The sequence below is a fragment of the Scardinius erythrophthalmus genome (genome assembly GCF_964197995.2).
Source record: "Scardinius erythrophthalmus genome assembly, chromosome: 22".
Taxonomy (NCBI): Eukaryota; Metazoa; Chordata; class Actinopteri; order Cypriniformes; family Leuciscidae; genus Scardinius; species Scardinius erythrophthalmus.
Window position 1 is genome coordinate 29,063,360 of NC_138242.1, and position 15,369 is coordinate 29,078,728.

At 37.5% G+C, this 15,369-nt stretch overlaps 1 protein-coding gene across 1 annotated transcript; it reads left to right on the forward strand.

Moving 5' to 3' along the window:
* Positions 1-612: 612 nt before the first annotated feature.
* Positions 613-7,276, forward strand: c1ql1l (complement component 1, q subcomponent-like 1-like; the record flags this gene model as incomplete). The annotated part of the gene is made up of 2 exons (XM_081353476.1): positions 613-1,263; positions 6,171-7,276. 2 exons carry the CDS (start codon positions 613-615, stop codon positions 6,348-6,350), a joined length of 831 nt encoding a protein of 276 aa, XP_081209602.1. The 3' UTR covers positions 6,351-7,276.
* Between the last annotated feature and the right edge of the window lie 8,093 nt (positions 7,277-15,369).

The following is a 15,369-nucleotide window of genomic DNA, read 5'->3' on the forward strand; positions in this document are numbered from 1 at the left end:
TTCAACAAGTGGAAAATCAAATCATATTTCAAAAGACTGCACAATAAAACACACTTAAATGACTTTAAGATTTCCTTGGCATTGGGTTTCCACAAATACCCCTTCTTTCTATCTTATTTTCTCTTGCTCTCCCACTGGTTCTTCATTTGCTGAAAGCCTCCTCCCACTTGTCCTTTTTGAGTCACACAAAGAAATACACTAGAAGGGCATTCTCTCTCTCTTTCTCTCTCTCTCTCTCTTTTTCTCTCTCAATCCTACTTCCTTCCTCAACGCCCAAACACTTCTCTCCTCTCACCTGCTGAAGCAGTGAATGCTCTCTCTCTCTCTCTCTCTCTCTCTCTCTCTCTCTCTCTCTCTCTCTCTCTCTCTCTCTCTCTCTCTCTCTCTCTCTCTCTCTTTCAAGCAGGAAAGACATACACACACTCATCTGAGATCCCTGGTGGTTCTCATTTCCCTTCTCATCTCCGTGAGCACCTGACGTTGAGGGAGCTTGTTCCCTCACTTCCAGAGGTCAATATTCCTGCTTGCGGCGAGAGCTCCGCACTGGCGGCCCAGCCCCTTTCCCGCTTCAGTCTGGGACGAAAGACCCTTCTGGTGGCTGGCGTGGCCGTCATGCTTCTATTGGTGCTGGTGATCCTCATTCCTGTTTTGGTTCATCTGGCGGGCAGCAGCGAAAATGGAGGTCAGTACGAGATGCTCGGCACTTGCCGAATGGTCTGCGATCCGTTCTTGGAAAAATCTGGCACTACAGCTGGTGTCGGTACGGGAACGGCTATCACTAATATGCAACTGGAAGCCGAGGCGCTGACTGATCATAGCATGGGACCCCCATTGCCCAACTACGCACACGGACCGCAGGGCAAACCCGGCCGCCAAGGGAAACAAGGGCTACCGGGACCTCCAGGACCCCCGGGACCACCTGGAGAGCCTGGTCCTCCAGGACCAATGGGGCCACCGGGAAATAAAAACCACACAGAGCGACCGGAGATCTCCGCTCTGGGTGGAAGAACAGCTACTGGAATGGGCACAGCGGTCTATAACATGGGACCCCGCGTAGCCTTCTACGCAGGTCTGCGAAACCCACAGGAGGGCTATGAGGTTCTGAGGTTTGACGACATAGTTACAAACATTGGGAATAACTACGATGGATCAACTGGGAAATTTGTGTGCAAGGTTCCAGGGACGTACTTCTTCACATACAACGTCCTCATGAGAGGAGGGGATGGAACCAGTATGTGGGCGGATCTGATGAAAAATGTACAGGTAGGTTTTTTTACTGCTAACACACCTGTACTGAGGTTTATGAAAGACATATTTTATGATATTCATAGTGATATTTTTATTACACTGTGTAAAGGAACTGACTGCATCAACACTAATGAAACTAATTTTTAAGGACCATGTACCTCCTCATGGTAACAGTAACACATTTTCACTTTTTACAGTCTAGTGAATGTATAACCTTCAGCCCTTGAAAATATGTATTTTTTCTATTTACATGTTTGTACTTTTTAGTCATTTTATGTTGTTCATCCAACATGTGCTGTTCATGCCCTATCCATGAATAATATCTGTCAAGCAAGGAACAAGAAAGTAGTAACATGTTTACCAAGCTTACGAAATGATATTTATTATAGACATTGATGTTTTACGTAATGTTAGTTATAAACTGAACTGAACTTATAATGACTACAGACTACAGATTTGGCTAACTTTGTTTTTCCCCAAACTACAGGTCTGTTTCGCATTGCAATAATGTCTATCTGTTTTAAAGGAAGGGAGGGTGCATCATTTTCCGGCAGCATATGCAATGCATGAATTACATAACACTGACTAAACACAGACTGCCACAGGGATGTAATTCCTCGAGTTTCTGAATAATCCCACTCCAGTGGGTTTCAGTTTGAATATTCATATACCAGAATATCCCGTATGTAACAGGGAGTGCATTTAGGGTTCCTTTCCAGTAAAGGTCAGTTTCATGTTTGAGATGAATTTCTGTATAAAGGAGATATGACTGCACACTCACTTGCAAATACTTTATTTCACTAACAAGTCTTTATCGAAGTGTGATCTCTCACATAATGGACAGAAGCATAAATAGACAATTATTCACAAGTGTAGACAATCAATCTTAGTCAAGCAAACAATCAATAAGTAATTCTAAACAAAAACATTTTCAATTTCACTGACACAAAAATATAGAGACAACAACTTGAGTATCAACATTCAGTCAATATTTAAGTGCATAGAATATTTATATATTACCCAAGACAAATGTTTCAATCCGATATACATTGACTAGAATCATCATATTCATAAGAAACAGCTTAGATCAAAGCAAACATTTAGTTTGTGTGTCCAATAGGCCTCCTGTTCAAGCACAATTCGATCCAGATCACCTTATCTCCTCTGTAAGAATACCCTCTCAATTCCTATATAACAGAGTGATGTAATTGGGTGATTAAACTCAGTAAGATGTGCAGCCAGTGGGTAATTCATATTTCTGCATCTAATTTGATGTTCAGCAATACGCATTTTCAACTCACGAATTGTTTTTCCAATATATGATTTACCTCTGGGACATGTTATGAGGTAAATAACCGCCTTTGTTTTGCAGCTCTTTATTCCTTTAACAGGAATCGATTTACCAGATTGAGGGTGTTTAAATGATGTACAACGGTATAGCGACACTAATTACATGTACCACAGCGATAGTTACCTTCTGGAATTGGTGTTAATAAAGTTTGTGTTGTTACAGGTGTAGGAGACAAGTTTAGAATTGCTAATTGCTTGTCTACACCTGTGATTAATTGTTTATTTATGCTTCTCTCCATTATGTGAGAAATCACACCTCGACAAAGACTTTTTGCTCTAATGGTGGTGAAATAAAGTATTTGCAAGTGAGTTTGCGGTCATATCTCCTTTATACAGATTTGTTTTCTTTGATCTGCACCTCGGATGGTGTGTGTTTGCTTTAGTGTTTTATTAAGGAGATGAATTCCTGTCATGTCTATGGGCAATGTAAACTGTCAACAAGGAAAGATTTCACTGAACCAAGTGTTCGCCTCTTGTCAGAAGGGCTGCTGCATGTGTGTGTACATACTATACTCGTCTTCTGGCATCCCTCAGTGTGTCATTCTGAATCAAGGCCCTTCTCAAACACCCACGGCCACTCAAAGCACACACATTCAGAATGAGTTGTTCACATACAAAATAAATACTCTAAAAATGCCACACACACCAGGTCAGCTTCGTGATTTTAGGTTGTGCGATACGTGTGTGTGTGTACATCTTTTTCCTTTTTGATTAGTTTGTTATTTTGTATTGGTTTTTTTAATAATGAACGGTTCAATGCAAAGAAAAAAAGAACATAAATGGAAATTTTAGAGGCATTTCACTCTTTTACAGGAAAAAAACCCAAGATATTAACCAAATAATTAAGATTGGTGGGACTTGAACTGATCATTTGAAATCCCAAATTGATTGACCACTATCTATTTAATTATACATATGATTAATTTCAATGTCTGTAGTGATTGTGGCTCCGTAAAAAAAAAAGATGAATTTCACATATAAACACTTTTGAACTATATGCGCACATATAGGAGTGTTAAATGCATTAAACCAATCAAAAATCATGAAAAAATAAATGCATTTTTATATTTATAGATTTTATATAAAAACATATACACATACATGCATTGATATAGAGTGAGAGAGAGGCAGAACATGATTTCACCAAGTGCAACATATTCCTGGATCAACATTCCAATGAACCAATCAGATTTGAGGGACATGTTTCCAGTTTATGTCAGGCTTACAACCAGGGTTAAGTGCTTCTACATCAGTGTATTCACTGATTTTAGGGATAACTTATGGGTAGGGGTAGGGATATGGTTAGGATTAAATTTCCAATGCAAGAATGTTTTACAAAACATGATGACCCAGGAACACGTCTAACTCTGCAAAATCAGGACGTGCAAGAGAGAGAGAAAGAGCATTTTTTCATATATACTGTGTATAATTTCAAAATACTGTTCATTTTATTGTTGCTACTATAACAATAACAAGAATCACTTGTGTATCTTTGTGACATCGACTTAAGTCTTGACTTGCTGTTTTAGCTGCTCATCCTCACATTTCCGAAACCTCTAGGTGACTCACACACACAAACACCGTGCACACATGGCTAATCTGAATATATCTTTTAGCTCCTTAGCTTTAGCTAGGCTATGGGCTCCAATTATAATTCTCTCAAGTCATACACATGGAAACACACATGACAGATATCAGTTCAAACACACAGATACACACATGAATAACACACCCACGCATGCTGTGTGCTTGAGTCAGCTGTGTTACTCATATGAGCGCAGAGAGTGATGGCCCACAGCGACAGCGTTTCACCGTCTGACTGATGTCTTCATATTTGAGCGACTAAGTTCGGTCCCTGTCCATCAAACAAGTAAATGCCAAATTCATCCGTCCTCTCAGGCTCCCAAATAAACAATCAAAGCTCTTTTACTTCTATTAGTTTAAAACTACTCAGAGTTGTTCGCCTGACCTGAGCAGTGTTTTATTTATAGAAATAACGAGGAGAGAGGGGAGAATGTGATGGGAATCTCCCAGTGAGAAACGGCTCAATGTGTCAGAGCATGTGTGTCTCTCTCTAAAGTCTTTTTTAAGGCAAATCAGATCACTCAGTGGCCATCTTGGTAAAACCCCCTGACAATTGGCATACAATTCAATTGCATATGTGACCCTGGACCACAAAACCAGTCACATGGCGCACGGGTATATTTGTGGCAATAGCCAACAATACATTGTAAGGGTCAAAATTATCGTTTTTTCTTTTATGCCAAAAATCATTAGGATATTAAGTAAAGATCATGTTTCATGAAGATATTTAGTAAATTTCCTACCGTAAATTTATAAAACGTTTTGTGAGTGAATGCAGCACAATCGCCAATATAAATGGACAACTTTAAAGGCGATTTTCTCAATGTTTGGATTTTTTTGCACCCTCAGATTCCAGATGTTCAAATAGTTGTATCTCGACCAAATTTTGTCCTATTCTAACACACCATACATCAATGTAAAGCTTATTATTTATTAATTTCACAAAATTGTGACCCATTTGTGGTCCATGGTCACATATGGCAAATCAGCAATAAAATGTATCGGAATTGTTGAAATCCTGTATGAAGGAAGAATAAGTGCATGTTTTAAAAGGTTTGACACCACATTTGCATTATATGATTTATGTATTTAGATTAAGTGAGGAACATCACATGCTTGTTTGCCTCCAGCTTTAGTTCTGATAACATTTTCATCATTCATATTTTTAAAGGTCTGCTGTTGGAGAATCACTGATAAACCATCAGCTATTTGAAACAGATTCATTAAAAAAATGTTAGCTCATTTTAATCTGCCGGAAACAACAGCAGACGGCAATTTGAGAGTCAGACAATATGCCATCGAATGTGAAGTGTTGATTGCATAAACAGGAAAAACAGAAACACACCCAAAAAAAAAATAATTTTGTTTTTTACTCACCTTCATATCATTCTAAACACATATGACTTTCTTGCTTTTATAAATATTGAAAGAAGTCTCTTCTGTTCACCAAGACTTCATTTTAAAACAACTGCTTTCTGATTGAATGTTTTAAAATGTAATTTATTCCTGTGATCAAAGCTGAATTTTCATTACTCCAGTCTTCAGTGTCACATGATCCTTCAGAAATCATTCTAATATGATGATTTCCAGCTCAAGAAACATGTATTATCAATTTTAAAAACAGTTTAATATTCTTGTGGAAACTGTGATATAGTTTTTCAGGATTCTTTGATTAATAGAAAGTTCAAAAGAACAGCATTTATTTAAAATAAAAATCTTTTGTAACATTATAAATGTCTTTTCTGTCACTTTTGATCACCACTGTCACCATTTCTTATATAAAAAATATATATATATATATATATATATATATATATATATATATATATATATATATATATCTTACTGAACCCAAAATGTTTAGCGCACAGTGTGTATATACTGTATATGTAAATACTATCACTTATTCTCTATGGGCTTAAAACTGAAAAGCTCTGTTAAATGATCTCTTGTTCCTCTCTCTCTCTCTCTCTCTCTCTCTCTCTCAGGTGAGAGCCAGTGCCATCGCCCAGGATCAGGATCAGAATTACGACTACGCCTCAAACACTGCCATCCTACACCTCGACCCCGGGGACGAGGTCTTCATCAAGCTGGACGGTGGAAAGGCACACGGCGGGAACAGCAACAAGTACAGCACTTTCGCTGGCTTCATTCTGTACAGTGACTAGAGGTCAAGAGGTCATTGAGTTCAGTCTCATGTTTGTATAGGTGAGAGATATTAGGGGGTCTTAATCTGATATTTGTTAACACGACTGACATGTTTTGGTCGCAAGAGATTTTATTTTCCATTTTTCCTCCATGGTTCTGTTTGCCTCAGGATATTTTCACCTGAAATTCAACAGCTATTCATGCATAACTGAGTCACAAAACACAACAATATCATTTGTTTAAAGGGTTAAATGATTCATTATGCACCCTGAAGGAAATGGCCCTGTTTCATTGTAGTAGGCACTGGATCCAACGAGAACACTCTTGAATCTGCCCACAAACCTTCAACAGACACACATGACATGAAATCAACCCGAAGGAGAGAGCAGGGCTTCAGTCGTAACCGATTGAAAGCCCAATCAAGTGAGTGTTCATATTTCATTATGATGTTGTCTCTATATGTATGATCAATCTGTGAATCTACACTGATGTTTATCAATGTCTCCGACATAATGTGAAGTGAATGATGTTGAATTATTCCCTAAAATCTTAATAGGATGAGTGTATGCACCTGGTTTTGTCCGTTGTAAATCATAGTATTTGTGGTTGATGTGGAAATACTAGCACAAATAAAGCTCAGCATTTATTTCAGCTAAAGCTAAAACCGTTCATTGTTTTTTTATGTATTAATAAATTATGAGGTATGTGGCTTTCTTAGCTGATATTACCATTTAAAAATCTCTTAGCCTAATAAAAGTTACCACTTAATGGACGGAGATCTACATGGTAACAGTAACAGTGATATCTCATTTATAATGACGACCACTATCTAAAACCATGTACTAATATCGCATTAATCATGACCTGTACAATATGTCTAAATATCTTCTGTTTTAAATGTAACTGCTAATAGATTTTTGCTTTTGCTAATAAATGGGATTTTTGTAACACTTTTGGGTCACTTGACTGATTGTAAAGTCCTGCGGTTTGTTGTCTACATACTGCCTTTAGGGAGTATCCTAACTTAAGATGAACCCTAATAAGTGACTGTAATTTAGTTTTTTTATATTATTTATGTACTATTTTAGTTTTTAGTAATATTTTGAATTAACGTTTATTTTATTTTTATTAATTTTAATATAATTTTTTTTTTTTTCATTTTTAGTGCTTTTGTCATTTTTATTGGTTTTTGTTTTTTAATAATTCTATTTAGCGTTCATGTATTTTTATTTCAGTTTTAGTCATTTTAATACTTCAACTTAAACCTATTTATTTCTGTTTTCGTTTAAGTTTAAGATTTGCATCTAATATTTAGATTTTATTTTATTTTAACTTTATTTCAATTACCGAAAGCCGTTTTTATATTGGGTAAAATGTTTTCAAATTCGGTAAAATAGTCTACTTGAATTACAATTTAGCTTTATTTCTTTACCTTTTGATTTTAAATACCATATAATAAAGAATTTCCCTCAAACTAATTAAAAATATTGCTGCATATCTTTTGTAAGATTTTTTTTTTTTTTTTGGTGCCTCAATCCTCTGGTGCTGTTCGGTAATTTTTTACCTAGTATAATTTTTTTTTGAATTTTATACTTCATCGGAATGGTACGAAACTTGGTAAAGGTTTTGGCACTTGCTGTGTGAACAAACACACAAAAAAATCATGGACATGAATCAAAAAGGTAAAATGGTCCTAAAAAATAGCCACACTTGTATTGTTCGTGGTCAAAAATGACCGCATTGGAAATGAATGGGAGACAAATTTCATCTAGTGGAAACGTTTGGTACTGCGGCCAAACAACATCTTACTGAAAGCTCATTTTTTGAGATATCAACCTCAAATGTGGAACACAACTTGTTTAGATCTTTGATTTTCTCACAGTTTCAGAGTAAAATGTGTTTTGTAATTTATAACTTCTATAACTTTTTTTCCCCCACTTTTTTAACTGTTTTCACTTAAGCAATAATCAGCCTTGTGCTGTCTTTAAAAAGAAACCAAAACCCTACATTTCTTTTCTCATTCGAGGAGCTGTTTCAGTCGGATATACGTCACAATAAGGAAAAAAAGACTATCGCAATTTCCGTTTCATGCCGACTTTAAAATGTGGTTTACAAATTGTCATCAATGTTACATACAGTAAACGTGCCCAAAACATTTTGTGATTTGCTAAATAAAAAAGAATATTCACAAGTAAAATCCCCTTTATGTGCATGCATATGCTGTTATTCTCATGAATGAGTAATATTTGTGTTATAAAGACGAAATCAGAACAAGAGAGATAAAGAGAGAAAACGACAGATTTTAATGATAAAGAAAAGAGGAGAGATCACAGCTAGGTATAATGAGTGTGAAATGCCACTTGTCTGGAGGGAAGGACTTTCCGCCTAATCAGAGATGATCAGTGTTTCAAAACAACAGAACGAGAGAGAGAGAGAGAGAGAGAGAGAGAGAGAGAGAGAGAGAGAGAGAGAGAGAGAGAGAGAGAGAGAGGAAGGCTTGGAGCTGGCATGAGCGCCGGGAGGGATACAAGAGATGATGAGGACTGGTTATGTAAACAACAAGTTTAAATGACATGGTTCATTTTCACTGACCACGGACCGATCAAAGACAGCGCACATTTGAGATATCAAGAGGTTCATCTCCACCCTTGAGGGTTTTTTTAATTACATTTTTGAGCTCGTCAAGAATGTACTCCATATCTGCTCTTTCATTAATGGGAAACTCTCTCAGTTAAACGATATCATTAACTCCTAATGTCAAAGTAGGATAGCTCACAGCGATCTAAATGGAGAAACAAGCCTGGATTTGTAAGGGTAACAGCACTAATTATAAAGTCAACTTAAAGCTATTGTAATTCCAAAGAAATCTTGATCATCTTTTATCAAAATAGAATAATGTAAAATGTGATTAGTTGATTACTTAAAAAAAGTGAAGAATCTCATTGGCTTGGGAAAATTAACTAAACCAGCCTCCCTTCAATATGACTGATAAAATCTCCAAATGACCTGGTTAATACCTAAAACCACAATATATTTTCTTTTATCCAGTTAACTTGGAATTGAAGTCTATGTAACTCAGAAATTTCAGATATCTCCTACTCAAAAATATTTTTTGAAGTACGGCTACTTTTCATGATCCAATCAGCTGGAAAAATTAAGTCCTGCCGTTTTTTCCCCCCTTAGTTGAACATAATTTCATGACAAAATGGGTTTTGAATGCCATGTTGTCAAGCTTAACGTCAAAAGGAGTGTGTGGGCGCCTTCCTGTAAAATAATACCACGAATTCATGCAATCACAATCATTTGTATCTCAAGTGATGGGCGACACAAGAAACGAGTGTCGGCCTCAGATGACGCCGCCCACTGACCGCCAGATGCATATTGTTCACATAAAAAGGCATTGGATGTCAGTTTCCATCTGCAATAATGAGTTCTTCTGAGGATAAACTGGTCGCAAATCATGAGAATTGGTAAGTAGCTGTTTTACATGTAAGAGGTAATGTAACCTACGTACAGCAAAATATTGTCATTTTTTCAATAACAACCGGCTGGATGTAGCCTACATTACCCCACTTATTACACGGCTACATACGTAAATAATTAGACGCAAAATATTGATTTTGAGTTTGATTTAAAAAAAAATGACGTTAGCTAATTAAACACAAAGCTTCCATGAAGAAAAACAGATTTAATTGAACAAGTTCAAACAAGACAGACATTTAAGGGATAATGTGCAGTCGTGCCACTTATTACACAGCTTTTCATCACATAAATAATGACAAGGACAAGAAATATTGATTTGAGAAGAAACCGTTTCAAAGTCACCATGAAAGTTCTTATTTTTCATTGCAGCAATTATTATAAATGAGTTATCTGTTTATATTATTATTATTTTAATTTAGGTGCCTCGTAATCTTTCATCAAAATAAGTTCCCCTCCCTCTTGGGAGGCGGGGCAACCTGTCACTCACATGAGATCCACAAATAGCAAACCACAACCATCCAATCAAATCCAGCAGGACAAAATCAAGCCCCGCCCTACATTCGTTCTTGTACGAGAAGCCGTTTCACTCAGTTATACATCATTTCTGTTTCATGCCAACTTTAAAATCTTACCTGTTTATTATCTTATAATCCATTACAATGTACAAAACAATCGTTATAGCCGCAAGACGAGCACTTCAACAATATTACTGAAGTCCTAAAAAGTTTATTTTACAGTAAATACAGTCGATAACAGAGGCGACAGATGGCACTAGCTGCTTCTGAATGAAACGAGAGAGAGAGAGAGAGAGAGAGTGTCCATCCACCATGGCATGATACGAGAAACATGAAAGAAGCGCTGGCAAATACCTTGCTATTAATGACATCATTTTCGGAATTCCATTATTCCGTTATTGGAAAATAACAGACTTTCGGAATGTCGTGACCGACCCATCAGAATCGAGCATGTCAGAGAGCCATGTTATTACGTTATGGAAAGCAGTCCCCTTCCAGTTGAAAGCCAACTTTCTTTAAGCTCATTACAAATCTGAGCACCGCTGGGAAACCCTAAAGTTGTACAGTAGGTCCCAGAAAGGGTAAATGATGACCTGGAAAGTTGCCCCACAACCACTGTGGCCTTGAGCAGGGCGTTTGACCCCAGGACTGCCCTTCGGGTCAGTGCACTGAAGTCGCAGCACATGAAAAGAAGCGTCTGCTAAATAGCCAATAACCAAACATCAAGGAGAGGTCAGTCTACCCATAAACCCCTGCCCCTTTCCTCTGAGGGTGTCTATGTGTATCCTCAAATTAGAGTCATCGCAATCAGAATGTCATCTCAGACACAAAGATACCCGCCGACGCGCACATCAAAACACGGAGGGTGGAAAACAAACAGCCGATGACTGACAGGTGAGAAAGGTAACTGTCTGCGCTCTGAACACAAACAATTCACAGACTGAGATCTGCCAATAACAGGCTTCCCGCGGGGAAAAGCATGAGGAAACATGATGATAATACATAATGGATAGCCTGTTGAGCTTTTGCCAAAGCAAATCACAATCACAAGAATAATCCCTTATTTTTCATGGATTAAGCTGTTAAAGATCACAGTCAGCCCTGCTAGTTAGAAGCGCTGTAAATCAGCGGATCAAGTCAATGTGAGGTTGTTTTCATAAAGATATAGATGAAGGTGATTTTTGTGCATAAGATTGCGATGACATTTCCAGACCCCTTTGATAAGCCCAGTTTTCTTATCTCACCGAGACAGACTTGAGACTACAGCGGGACACCTGCTTACATTACAGCGCTCTCATCAGAGACTGTGCAAGATCTTCAGTATAATGTTATTTAGAGATCTTACTGATACCAGGAATCTCTGTTTAAAGTTGGGAATTGTCATATGCTAGAAAAAAAAGTACACTTGTTAAAGTCCTCATGAAATCAAAATGGACAATTCTTGGGGTTTTTTTATGGAATATTGTAGCATTTATTATAAATGATTTATTCATGCACATCATTATTTCTAACTCTAGCCGTAAGAACATGTTATCTAATATTACCCAGTACATATTTGAGTAGGCCTAAGTACGATGTATAACATACGTCACCTTAAAATAAAGGGCAATCAGCATTTCTACAGTGTAATTTCAGTAATAATTTAGACTATCATGACTAGTTTCCTGCATGGTTGTTTTTGCTGCTGTGCCTTTAGACTTTCATGTAACCTCTTTTTTCACATGTGAAATGAATTTTAGCAAATCGTTGCACTCACACAGCTCCATCCTCTAATAACAGCCTCCACAACATCAAATGTGTCAAGAACTGTGGAGATGCAGACCGAAATGATAAAACTGATGAAGAAAATAAGCTTCAGCCCCTTAAATCTGTAACTGGGATTCTTCAGAAGGATCTGCGAAACGGCAGGTTTGGTGAACTTTCATTTTACCTTTATAGTTCTTCTGGTGTTTAGCAACACTTAAAGTCTATTTAATAAGGCAAGTCATCACATTGTGGGCATATTTGTAAAAAAAAACAAGCAGTAATTTTTATAGCCATGCAACTCCAATCTACTATATAATATTTAGAATAAAAGGTTGTCAAATAATTAGTTGTAAAACCTTTTTTTATATATACTTTAGATACTACTATAGATTTTATTAGAATTTTGAATGTTTTTAATTTAATTTAATTATATTTTATTTTAATTAAATATAATAAAATGTTATTGAAACTTAAATGTACTTTATTATAATAAAATACATTTTAATTTATTTTAGTTTAAGTTTTTGTAGTTGAAATTGTCTTTTGTCATTTTTTATGTCAATGTGGCTTATTAATTTTTTATTTCAGTTTTTTTTTTTTGTATCAAGTTAAACTAAATAAATGTTTTAAAATGTTAGCTAGCTGAAATAAAATAAGTTTGTTTTCGCCATCACTCATTTTTTAAATCGGGAATACAATCTGACAACAATGTAGGCTACTGTATCAAAAATTACAGTAAACGAACGTAAGGTGGGACTTCCGTTCACATAGTCGCCATTTTAAACATTGAGATTTTTACATTAAACATTCACTTTTAACAAAAGATTGGCTTAATATATGCTATATTATGGCTTCAGTATATGCTTTTTTTGGTCTAAGGAGGAAATTTTCTGAAAGTTACAGTACAGCATGTTTTCAACTTGTTTTACTTCAAAAGACAAAAGAATTTGCCACAAAAAATCTCATCCACCTTATTTTTCATGTAAGCGCGGGTGCGGCCATTTGTAATTTTAAAGGTGCATTAAGCAACTTTTCATGTTAAAAATACCCGTTTTTCTAACCCATACATGCTTAAACAATTGCCTGATGGGCTGAATGAGCCCTTCTCTGATCTCTGCGATTGCCTCTATAATCCTGTACAGTAAAATAAATAAGAGGGATTCGGGACGGAATCGACTGGGCGTGACGTCATGCGCGTTCACGCTCACCTGGCTATGTCTGGCAGGTTTGTGTATTTTCCGCCATTATCCGCATCAGCGAAGACAACTCAAGCGACTTTGGCAAAAGTAGAAGATGGATTCAAAGAGACCGGCTTCTAGTTCATCCCAAACCCCAACGCAAACTCCACGTAACCGCGTGCACAACTCTGGTTGCAGTTTCGCGTGTCGCCAGAAGGGGGCATAGTTCTGCAAAAACTCAGAGACTTGCGCAATGCACCTTTAATATGTTTGGTTTCCGGTTTCATTAGCTTCCAGTTATTTTTAGCTGTACAAAACACCTTACATCCGCGTTGAAAAATAAGGTGGATAGCCCCAGTTTCACAGACAAGGTTTAAACCTAGTCCCAGACTTAAATGCATATTTGAGCTGTTTTAACTGAAAGCAACTTGCACTGAAATATCATAAAATCTGAGCCATTGTTTAGTCTCAAGATGCACACCAGTAATGTTTTTTTCTAAGGCATGTTTATAAAAGCTACTTAAATGTCCTAATTGAACTAAGGCCTAATCCTGGCTTAATCTAAACCCTGTCTGTGAAACCAGGCCATGTAAAGTGGCATGGAAACGGAGGATGGGTGTGGCTTGCTGTCTGTGATGAAGGGGCGGGGCTGGTTGTGATTGGTGGAATTATATTAGCAATCTCCTCCCAGACTTTTGAGTAACTCAGTTCATGTAAATGTCAGTTTGCAATGTCAAGGCTTCAGGTAAACGTGGTGCAAAGCAGATGAGGACATTCGTTTGTCCATCCTCTCATCGCCAATGACACCAGCAGCAGCTCAGTCTCAGTTTGACGTGAGTTCACAGAAGTCAGACGAGTAACAGATCTCACCTTTAGCTGTGAGCGAGACGCCGGCCCGCTGTGCTCAGACTGGCAGGTGGGCTGCATGTGGCTCATGTAAAGTGCCAGCTGATGGTTTATCTGCTCCAACAGCCTCTAGACTGTAAATGACAAACGGAAGCGCTGCTGGGATCTAATGTCACGTACTGTAGCTGTAATTTAGATTTACCTGATACAATGATTGTGTGAAATGTGCTTTCAGATTGTTCCAGAGGGGCAAATTAATGTTTCTGATATTACTGTTAAAAGGATTGCATATTCTCGGGACACATTAAAGGGATAGTTCACCCAAAAATGAAAATCCTGTCATCATTAACTCACCTTCATGTCTGTATCCAAACCTGTATGCATTTTATTATTCAGCAGATATTTTCAAAAAACTTTGGGAATCTAAAAAAATCATAAGCCATTGATTTTTATTGCATGGGCCTTTGTGTTTCACACAGGATTGGGACGACATGAGAGTGAGTAAATGATGACAGAAATGTCATGTTTGGGTGAACTATACCTTTAAGAGCTCAATTAGATGCATTTAGAATAGCATTATCCAGACAGCAACATAGTGTCGGCCCAAATCCGGGCCAGATCTGGTACATGTGGATTCAATGCATACCAGATGTGGGCCGGATCTGGGCCGACACTATGTTGCTGTCTGGGAGGTCATGTTGGTTAATTTTCTTAATGAAAATTATTACAAGTGTTGCCAAGAATTCACGGAAACACGCTTATTCACTCAAGCCCTGATGTGCACTTTTATCACCATATTTTAAGAAGTCAAATTCAGTATATCAAATAAGTTACGGCATACACCCCGAAATCCACGCTCGCTGACAAACACACACAAAGCAGCTGTCACTTCTCATTAGGTGGGTGTTTTCCAGCTGAGTTGGTGTGATAGGGCTGGGTGACTCGACCAGCGACAGTGTGTTATGATGTGGACACACCCGCAGGCGAGAGAAAGAGTTGGGGGGGGGGGGGGTTCACAGGACACACACACACACACACAGTTACACCCAGTAAACGGACTCAAATGCTTCACTGTTGCCGGCCATCCCATACAAACCACAAACCAGCTGTGTAAGGGCGGATCTCATGAAAACGGTCAAGAACATTTCTGGGTCTCCTCACAGTCAAAAGAAAAAAAAAAACTTGATGAAAATAGGACCAATACGAAATTTTCAATTATCCACCAGTTCACCATTTTCCGAAAAAAAAAAAAAATTCTTCAAGGATGCATT